Source organism: Coregonus lavaretus (assembly GCF_964263955.1).
Source record: "Coregonus lavaretus genome assembly, chromosome: 5".
NCBI lineage: Eukaryota > Metazoa > Chordata > Actinopteri > Salmoniformes > Salmonidae > Coregonus > Coregonus lavaretus.
In genome coordinates, this window is record NC_139992.1 from 41,853,491 (window position 1) to 41,864,772 (window position 11,282).

The window sequence follows — 11,282 nt, forward strand, 5'->3', positions numbered from 1 at the left end:
GGAAATGCATGTCATCCCAGGAAATGAAAGGACTGTGCACACCACTAAACTCTTTAAAAAATTGGTTCCAAAAGGGTTCTTCAGCTGTCCCCATAGGATAACCCTTTTTGGTTCCAAATAGAACCATTTTGGTTGCAGGTAGAACTCTTTTGGGTTCCCATGTAGAACCATCTGTGGAAAGGGTTCTACCGTCGAACCAAAAAGGGTTATTCAAAGGGTTCTCCTATGGGGACAGCCGAAGAACCCTTAAAATACTGACATCTAAGAGTGTCGTTCTGGAACTAGAACTTGGTTTCTGGTTCTGAGACCTGGGGAGAGCAAAGAGATACTTTTAGTTTAGATTTTGTTTTATGTCAGCTCATCTTACTGTACTTTGTACCTAGATTTTTTAGAATGACCTGTACCTCCACATGAGTTGCAACATTACGAGAGTTATCATTTAAAAGGGATTGGTGTTGACTATTCATTACAAATGTAGAAAAGACAATGACAAATAGATTTGATGGATCTCTGTTACTTACATGTACAAATTTGTCCCTGCTACGCAAACTGGACACACCATTGCATTGGTTGCCATAGATAGTGGCTGTTGTTATAACCTGTAAGACAACATGATTCACAAGAATGAGACATGTTCCTGTGAATGAACCGATGTGAGCCAAGATACGTTTTGGCACCTCTTATCTAGTCTATAAGGGTAGAAACGTCAGTAGATAAACAATATTTTTCTAATGTTATACCTTTTCGCAGACTTTCGTGTTTTCAGAGTTTACTGGATGTTTCTCCAGGATATGCAGCATGGCATCGTGGAGGGTCAGGAAAAACATGGACGACTTCACCTCGTCGTCAAAGAACTTACAGCTGTGCAGTTTCTCCAGGATGTACGCTTTGGACACAAGGGACAGATATCGTTAGATCAATCACTTCACCTCTTTTTGTTTCAGAGTGATTTAATTCAGTGTCGAAGAGAAGAAGGGAGAACAAATGGATGGGATAGATGGCTTGTCTTAAACCAGCTTACCGTCACATGCCACAATGTAGACCTCAACTTCAACCCGAATTAGCTCTTTGAGTGCCTATAGAACACAGCAAAATATCAGTACACAGCAAGTAGTAAAATATACAATCATCCCCACATTCCCCAGGGTTGTAACAGAAGAGTTTCGTTTTACCACTTTGAGTCCCTTAAGGGCAGAGATGTCGAGGAAGGAGACGGCAGAGAAGTCCAGGATCAGGCTGTGGACGTCTACTCTGGGGACTTGGATGTTGGCAGGAAGCTTAGAGTTCCAGTTCACCTGGACAGGAAGGTCCTTGAAGTCAGTGGGCTGGTCCAGATCCTCCATGTTGCTCTCATCCTCAGACTCCTCAATGGGACCAGAGCTGGTGAGCAGTAGGCCTTTCTGCACCGGGAGAACCACAACATTACCACAACGTCTTATTGTGAAAACCTGACTACATGTAGAAGGTGACCTTTGGAGGTCCACCCATCACTGTGGGATGATGATTCATTTGTTTTTCATTTACCTGCATCCCCAAGACCATTCTGATAAGGCATGTGTGGGGACGACTACCTACGAGTCCTGCAGCTTGTGCTTGATGTCTGTTGATTTTGGATTGCTAAAAGTATGTTGTTGCCAGGTGTGAAACTAATGTTTTGGGCATGACTGATTTATGACATGCTTATGGCCGTTTGAATGAAACGTTATGACATTGGGGGCTCTTGCAAAGTGTTACCAGGGTAACTTTGTGAGTGGAAGTTATATTTTTATGGGTTTCTAAGGGCAACGGTTAAGTGCACCACTACTCACAGATGTCATCTGCAGCTTTCCTTTCTTTAGAAGTTTCCTGATCTTCCTCAGCGCTTTGTTTCTCTTTCTCAACACCCTCAAAGGGTTAACGCCAACCTGAAAACACATCAAAGTCAAGTTGAACCCTAATTGGTAATTGCACACATGAAAGTAGGAGTAACTGTTACAAATGGGCTTTATTGTGAATGGGGTATATTGTTTACCACTGCCTTGACCATCATACAGATCAAGGTTAAACTTTATCTTATCTGCATGTGCTTAGTGTTTAGTAAGGTGCAAATTAAACTGTAGTAACACTGTATGGGCACTATTGCTATACAACCTGGTATACTATATTACCTCATACACTGAGGTGGTATTGACCTTCATGAGTTTCTTTGATCATTCTTTATGACCCTTTTCCATTGGATCAAATCCGATGAGAAAATAAGATGTCTTAATAAATAGATCTGTGAATCATTACCTTATTGGCTCATGTCATGGAAATTGTAATGCAGATGGCCTTTGTGTAAATGTGTTTGGCAGAGTGCTTCATTTTAGATGTCTAATTGTGTATAATTGCTTACTTACAGCTTCCACCAGCTTGCCTCTGAAAAAATCGATATTGGCAAAGAAGATGGGTGAAGGTATCCTGAAGATCTTAACACCCTCTGGCTCATAGATCTGGAAAGACATGTAGAAACAATAGAACAAGGACCATGTAGACACACCATCTTCACAGTCTTATAAGATACAAATATATTGGTGAGTGTCTTTAGTCCACATTACAGCTTACTCACACTCATGTAATCCTTGCGGTCTTTGTAGATATCTGTTCCTGTGATATTGGCCAGGACACTGCAACGTGGGCTGGAAAAAAATGTATGCAGACATGTCACTATGACAGTGTGTCCCAGGGTTGGGGTCAATTCTGAATTGAGTTGTGAATTGGTCTTTAATTCCAATTCAATTATTGAATTTGAATTTAATGTGAATTGGCCACACCCCACAGGAAGCAGAATGTGAATTGAATTTGAATTAAAGGAAGTAGAATTGAATTCAATGACATTCATTTTAATTAAAATGGATCATTTATTCCATACATCATTATGCACATGTTTATTTTGACATCATGTATGGTTACCAATACTATGTTTAACAAGTTCTTGAAACATTTCATTTTTAAAACTCATTCTCCTAAAAATAGTTTTAAATTATTAACAGTGGTCTGGAAATATTCGAAGATAATTTTGTAGGTTGTCTGTAATAATTCATAATTCACTTACATGTTATTAAATATTTGGAAAATTACATTTCCCACAATGCATTAAATCAAACACTCCAAAATAGAAGGCAACAACTAAACATCTTGGGGTAAAAATACAAATAAAATACTGACATCTGAGTTATAATCCCTTTTTAAATTTTTTTTTATCTGTATTCTTTAGTAAGAGGTGGCAGATTTTTGGGCCAAAATATTTATCAAAGGAATGAGACTCATATGTTTCATGTCTCAGTTGAATTTATTTTAATTGCTTTGACTTAAAATCTACTTCCTTTAATTCAAATTTAATTCAAATTCTGCTTCCTGTGGGGTGTGGCCAATTCAAATTCGAATTTCAATTCATGGATTGAATTGAATCAAATTCCGAAATTCCAAATTGACCCCAACCCTGGTGTGTCCACCTCCAATCACATTGAAAACTGACAAAGAATAAACACAGACACAAGTTCAATGTTTTTTGGAGGTATTTGGAGATTTGTGCCCATACTCACAACTGAGCCCTGAAGACAACAGTGATCAGCTCGACCCCCAGACCTACAGCCAGCCCCAGATCCAGCCCCAACAGGATGGAAGCCAGGCAGGTCACCAGCCACACCACCTGGATAAGGAAATGGAGGGGAGGGAGTACAGGGGGATGCGGGATGGAAGGGATGGGAGGAAATATGAGTTCATTATTACAGTTGGTAAAGACATCACTCCTTGTTTCCATTTTAGGGGCAGTTCAGTGGGAGTGTCTCAGAAGACTCACACAGTCGGGCCGGTCTCTCCTCCACAGGTAAGGGACTTCTCTGATCTGCATCAGCATCCCCTTCAGGTTGACTATGACCACCGCCCCCAGCACTGACTGTCAACACAGAGGGAAAAGGTCAGGCAATGACATCTTTGATGATCAGTCACAAGAGTAGCACAAGACTTCCATCTAAATGACAGTGCTCTTATCTACTTCATACAGTGTGATTCATTATGTAATGTCCTAATCTTAGATGTTAAGTCCCCTATATGGGGGACTTTGAGCGGTTCTGGATTGGTTCCGACTGACATTTTGGTGAACGCTGTAGGGTCCCGTGTCTTATAGTGCCAGAAAGCCCCATCTGTCTGCTCTCCGCTTCCACTCTCTCAGCAGAGCTGACTTGAAGTGTCAGGTTTCAGACCCCACATTTGCATAGGAAGTGACATGTCACATTTTCTGACCTACCCAGACAAAGAATCGATTCACTCTTCCCCTAAATGACAGAGCCCATGAAAGGTGAAAGTCTAGCGAATCCAAAAGTTGTTGTTGCAAACATAATACATCGTTTCATAGAATTGAAACAAGAACACTTTCTCTTGGTCACAGACGGACGAAATCACTTTGTGCTTGAAGTGTCTGCACACATTTGAATGGTGTCTCTGCACTGCTCAGTGGACTTTTATGAAATAGTGATATATGAAATAGTGCCAATATTGTATTGCCACTAAGTATGATCATATTTATTTTCCAGTTATAAGAAAGGTGAAATCTTATAGTAAGTAGTTTATCATTTGATTGTTACTATATTTAGGAAGCATTTCAGTCTTTTCAAGCCCTATTGCCCCACTTTTGTTGAATAAAAAAAACTAATTCAGATAGGATTTTTTTATATTTTCATTATAGTTGTACTATGTTCTTGAGCTTGTGTCCTTAAAAGTGAGTACACCTCAGCAATTTATAAAACAATATTTTTTTTTACAGAAAGGTGAGTTCCAGAACTTTCTAAAACTATGCAACATTACCAGTTATTGTTTATATCCATCTCATGAAAAATAATTATATTCTGTCTATTTAGGCAGAAATCAAAATGTTGCCCTATCATTCAACTCCTAAAGTCAATTATATTGTAAATACTGACTGAGTTTTACCTTTGGGAGTGGCTCCAATAAGAACCCGATAGCCAAGGTGACGACCATCACAATGAGTGCTGACAGTAGACCAGCGATCTGAAATGAAGAAATAACACTTACTGTATTTTACTCATATTTGGCTATTCACAAAACAACTACAGATAAGCACTGTTTAAGCAGTGTTTCTCTTTGATATATTTAATAAATTATCATTATTTATTAACTTGGTGCATTGTAACACTGAGTCAATTCTTTCATTCCTCACTATGTAGATCAAGAGTCACGACCATCTAATTTATATCGCCTTCTCTCTCCTGTTTGTACAATTCAATCTGGTTTGGACTATGATAAGTTATCAGTAATTGCAGACCCAAACAGGTCAATATTTCATAACGTTTACAGCTACATCTCCTGGATAAAGAACTTGTACAGGAAGGAACTCTAAGTATGGTTGTCTGTCTGTATCCTCAGACAGCCTCTTGGTGTAGTAGTTTACCTGGGTTTTACCACCTGTACTCTCCTGTACCGCACTCCTGGAGAGAGCTGTGCTTGCTGCAAACGACTTAAAGGCTGCTCCAAAGATGTTACTGGCCCCAAAAGCTATCAGCTCCTAGAGAGCAAAACAAGTATAAATACATTTTCTGGAACCGCTGATATTAGTTAAAGTCTTATGTTGATAGTTTGTATTAGGCTTACACCCCTCATTCACAGGCAACAATAAACTGAGTTATCCGCACATTTTTCTGTACCACTTCGGCTTCCAACCCCTCCTCCTAATGTTCTGGTTTTGGGACTCACCTGATTTCCGTCTATGATGTAATCGTGTTTGACAGAGTAGACCTTGGCAACAGAGAAGGCTACAGCAAAGCCCACTATGGCCATAGGGAACGCCTCAACAGCAGTCTGCCCGAAGATCTGCATGTTTGGGGCCATTGGTGACTCATACCTAACAGATTGAGAAGGAGAGATATTGTTAGATTCTTTTCCCATTTACTCTTAGCCATTTTAACATGCAGCAAACAGCTTTTTATATGTGCTTACCCCACTGGAATACGTCCGACAACATCAACTTTATAATTCACCCGGAAGTTGAATGCATAGGAAACGCCACAAGCGATGACAGTCTGCGAAAATCATTACCAAAATCAATTTATCAGTTATTAGCAGGACTAATGCAATCTGGTGATAAAACAGTATATTTAAAGAGAATTTGGTTGCCTTGCCAACTTTTACACAAAGCTGTCCCCGTAAGATAACCCTTTGTAGAACCCTTTTTGGTTCCAGGTCCAACACTTTTGTTTCCAGATAGATCCCATTGGGAATCAAAAAGGGTTCTCCTATGGGAAAAGCAGAAGAACCCTTTTGGAACCCTTTTCTCTAAGAGCGTACATTCAATGGTGCCCCGTATGAGGCTGGTTCTCGCCACAATGTTTCCCCAGTTCTGTTGTGTGTATGCTGACATATACAGCTGAACCCCAAGTTGTGATGACATAGTGCACACAGTGCCACTCACCATGATAACCTCTATGGGGATGGGAACAGGCAGCTTGGCTTTGTATCTGTCGTTGATCTCCTTCACTACGAACACCACCACCATGATCAATATGGATGTCACCAGGTCACACACGTTGGTCTTCTCGATCTGGACAAAGATCTTCTCCAGGGTCTGAGGAAGACATCAGTTAATATTGACGACAGTAATTAAGAACCAGTTACAGGCTGTGAGAGTTCAGTCAGAGGTCTCTACACCAAGCCATGATGCATGAATTATAGCTTTTTCTGAAATATTGGGGGCACTTGAGGAAGACCAGTGCTTAACTGTGTAAGATAAGATACAATGAGACACTTGTTTAGCTTTTGGCTTATCAACACAGTTTTATTCCTCAGAGCTATAGAAATAGATCAGATTTGAGGGATAAGATATGAGGGAGTTAGTTAATATATCTCTGTCATAGCTAAGTCATTGCATATTTGGATATCAGTAGAAAAAATCATACTGTCGCATTGAAAGACATTTGACCTCATCCTGTCTCTTTTCCTTGACTCACATAAATGATGGACAGCGGTCCACTGAGTCCCGGCACCACCAGGCCCAACACAAACTTCAGCTGGGACACCAGGATGTGGACGGCAGCCGCGGTGGTGAACCCAGACACCAGCGTGTCTGACAGGTACATGACGATGAAGCCTACCTGCAGCAGACCCATGGCCAGCTGGGAGAGAAGCAGAAGACTCATGTTAGAATATGGGAGAACACCATCTATAGATAGGGAGAGGGAGTCATTGTTCATTTTACATTCAGATTACAGAGAGATATGAGTAATGTACAGTACATGAGTGATAATGCTGAGATAATGATGGTGTTTTACCTGCATTATCCCCATGAGGAAGGTGACAGAGGCGGCCACCATTACTCTCTGCTCATCGCTGGTCAGCCCCTCAAACCCAGTGATGTTGACTGGGGGGCCTTCGTCAGGCACCAGCCTCGTCACCACTGCACCCACCATGAGGCTCAGAACAGGGAATGCCCCTGGAGAGAGTGGGGTGAGGAGAAGGAGAGAGGGATCGAAGATGAGGAAGCGGGGGATACAAAGTGGAGAGATGGGCAGAGAGACGGTGGTAAGTACAGTAAAAAGGTGTTATAGCTTGTGATGGTCAGAGCAAAATACTGTACATGCGCAGTACTTACCTACTGAGATATGTCTGGAAGTGCCAAGGAAGAAGTAGACGATCACTGGGAAGAAGGCAGTGAAGAGTCCATACCATGGAGGGAGGGAGGCCAGCAGGGAGTACGCCAGACCTGTCAATCAAACAAAAACAATTAACAACAGTTTACAGTGCATGTTAAATAACTCCACCATTAGTCACTCGAGACTACGACAGCTTTCAAGAGTCATCATGATCCAGCTGTTTTAAGTATCTATTGACTCTACTGTGTGTCAATGCTAATACTGTGATAATAATGCCTGCTAAATAAGATACGTTACCATCTCTTCTTTTAATAAACAACCATTAATAGGTGTCTAGGACCAGAAATTGTAATGTATTTTAGATGATACCACTTTCGGTCTTGATTACCATTGAAATCATAGTTAATCGATATTCTTACTTCATTTTCAACAACCGCACTCTCTCTCTCTATCTCAAAGTTGATGTTTTTGGGACGTTAATGAGGAGGCCTACAGTTCTTTATAACATTATTTCTCAAAAAGTGCTATATGAACTGCTTTGATGGATCCGAAGATGCACACTGGTTGATTGAGGTGTGTTAGAGTGTGGGTATTAGCTTCACCTTGTAGAACAGCTACCAGTCCAGTGCTGACCCCAGATACAATATCACTCAGCAACCATTCCTTCAGCTGGTAGATTCTCATCCAACCAATGAAGGGCAGCAGAGAGAGCGCTGCATTCTTAGCGCGCTTGAGGTCACAACTACAGTTAACACACACACCATGTTTAGTTAGTCTCCACAGACATTAGTTACTAATAGTTGCAAAAGCAACTGTCCAAAGGTGTAACATTACAACAAGGGAGTAGCCTACAGTTATCTCAAGCTTTCAAAACTACTATAGTGAATTGAGTTGTAATAACTAGATGAAGGGCTAGATTCAATCAGTTCTGTCTTAACCCGCGATAACTGACAACTGCATAGCAGTTTCATTGTTTTTATTTCGGCGATGTCTGAGGTGTAACTGCATTGGAGCTGTCAAATCAGAAAACGACTTCCGGCAGTATACCTATCACAGACATTGCCATTGGATGCTCTGAGTCACATCAATTCTAATCCCATGCAGCCTTGTTACAAGTTAGAACACTGGAACGTGTGTGGTCATCTACACCTCCATTAGGCTGATAGAAATCCTTATGATTTAGTTTAATGATAATATTTCTATTAGCCTACACTTTATTGTTCTAAACTAAACGCTAGTGGGACGGGTGTGGCTTCGTGACAATGACCACAGGAGCAGCCACTCACCGATTTGACAGCTCTTAATGAAGTTACACGTCCGACACTGCCAAAACACCAGCTATGCGAGTGTCTGCTATCGCCGGTTAACGCTTGATCTGATTGAATCTAGGCCGAATTGTTGAGCAATTCACTGCAGCTTACCATAAGGTTACCTTCAGTGTTACACAAAACAACAAAAGCAAAATAACAGAAGAAACTTGATTGATTCTTACGTGAAGTACTGCTTGACATGGTGCCGCACGGTCTTATGGTGCCTGTGGATCTTCTCATGTTCGTCTGCGAAGGCGTCCTCTGAGTAGAGTGGCCTGGTGACAACATACTTTTTCATCTTTACCCTCTTCTTCTTGATGAGTGGTGCGGCACCTGTTCCTCACAGGGTCTCTGAGACCCATCAATCACATTTTAGTACAGGTTCCTGTCATATCTTTCCCTCCTGCCTTTGAAAGTAACTTCACAAAGATGATTACTGTGGAGCTGTTGCACAACAAAGGTACAGCTACAGCCACACGCTATCTAACTACATCAGCCTGTGCCATTAGTGTCACAGCTCTGTGCTGTCCAGTGGACCAGCTGTGACTGGCATGGCTGGGCAGGGCCTGTGCTGCCTGTCAGCTTTGACCTGGTTAGAGTGGTCTGGGTTAAAGAAGGGTTCTGATACCATTATAATACACAGGAGGACAAGGCAAGGTTATCCTATATTAAAAATAGTTTTTACTAAAGGTAATACAAAAGTGTTCGGTCACCAACTGCCACATCCAGATATCAGATGGAAAGACAGAAAGTAGCCTACTGTAAGTATCTTAATTGATCTATCTTTTCATAGTAATGATATGATAAGCAAGGTACTAGAATAATACATAATACATGACTCTTACCTTACTAGTTTATCTGTGTAACCAGCTTCAGTGTGTCCAAACTTTGCCTCTCTTTCTCTCTCTTTCTCTCCGCACAGAGGAACACCCTGAGATTATCTGGGACCCTTGGGAATGTTGCTATCCATAAATCCCCTCTACCGGGATGCTTATCGTTCATAACTCTAATTATTAACAGCAATTATGATGCAGTCGTCACACACCATCCCTGCCTTATCCTTGACCATTGTTCTTATAGATAAATGCCCTGGCACAGTGCCTCAACTCTCAATGATGACTGAGTGTGTCCGGGATCCCCACTTATGGGCAGGCTGGGGAGGACTGGACAGTGGTCGTGGCTGTACACTGGAGATCAGTGGACGTTTCGTGGTAGAGGTTCAGGTTAGAGTTGGGGTTAGGTTAAACATGGATGAGTATGATGAGGGGTAGTACTACTACTATACAATAATAACCCGCTCTCAACTTTCAAACTGGTTAATGTTGTGGGATTCATTGCAGCGACACAGAAGGGATATTACTGTTCATCTGTGGTTGGAGTGTCAGTGCAGGGGATGTCTTGTTATACTTAACAGTGGGTCTTACATGAAGCCTATCTAAAGCATACATCTGAAGAAATTCAAGAATAGCAATGTAAAAATATAACACTCATTGTTTTGTCCCTACTGTTATGACCCAATTTCATCATATCTATAGTACATGCTTACCCCTTGTGTCAAACAAAGGCCTACAACATATATATTTACAGCCTATCTATATACACCATAAATCAGGGGTCCCTAATTACATTCAGACATGGGACCATTTTTTCTTGAGTGAATGGTCGGGGGGCTGGAACATAGTCATAAATAATTTGTACACTGCAAATTTACCTCAAGAAGCCCAAACAGATATAGTATTTGACAAAAACAGAAACATTTCAACCCTTGATTACACTGGGATACGATGACATATGCCTCTCTATTCATGCTTGGGAATACTTGGGAACAGATTTTCTAACCACGTGGCCCGCCTATTGGGGAACCCTGCGGCAGAAATGATGGACCAGATCAAATGGAATTTTCCCTCTCTATGAAAACATCTTAACTTTGACTTAAGATCTTGTTGCGTGGCCAGTTGTATAAGCTACAGGTATCTCTGCTTTATGTTATCATCACAGTTTTATCACTGTAAAATAGTACATGTTTTTGTTAGCTTTCAATGCAGCATTCCAGTCAAGCGAAAATAGCATGTCTGTGGGAATTACCTCATAGGTGTGTGTGTGTGTCTGCGTGTGTGTGTGTGTGTGTATGTATGTGTGTGTAGGCGAAGGTTACTTTATTCTCTGTTTTTATTGTATATTTATTATCTACAGTACCCGGAGCAACATAATTGGGGTGTCTGTTTCGCAGGTTGAAGTTTATTGTCATGAATCTTGCCCTGTAGGCAGAAGTGAGCGATTTCCTCTAGATGCAAAGTCAAAATTGTCTATATTGTAAAAATCCATTAAAAACAAAAATGAACTTTTTGGT

General features: G+C 41.1%; 1 protein-coding gene across 1 annotated transcript; it reads right to left on the reverse strand.

The window, feature by feature from the left end:
• Positions 1-281: 281 nt before the first annotated feature.
• LOC311129035 (chloride anion exchanger-like) lies at positions 282-9,263 on the reverse strand (the record flags this gene model as incomplete). The annotated part of the gene is made up of 20 exons (XM_084161291.1): positions 9,115-9,263; positions 8,225-8,364; positions 7,622-7,732; positions 7,302-7,462; positions 6,981-7,145; positions 6,446-6,598; positions 5,974-6,056; positions 5,731-5,878; positions 5,429-5,542; positions 4,951-5,028; positions 3,821-3,916; positions 3,564-3,670; positions 2,588-2,657; positions 2,379-2,471; positions 1,809-1,904; positions 1,173-1,400; positions 1,022-1,076; positions 741-886; positions 522-599; positions 282-308 (listed from the first exon to the last, which is right to left on the reverse strand). Exons 1-20 carry the CDS (start codon positions 9,228-9,230, stop codon positions 282-284), a joined length of 2,265 nt encoding a protein of 754 aa, XP_084017417.1. The 5' UTR covers positions 9,231-9,263.
• Between the last annotated feature and the right edge of the window lie 2,019 nt (positions 9,264-11,282).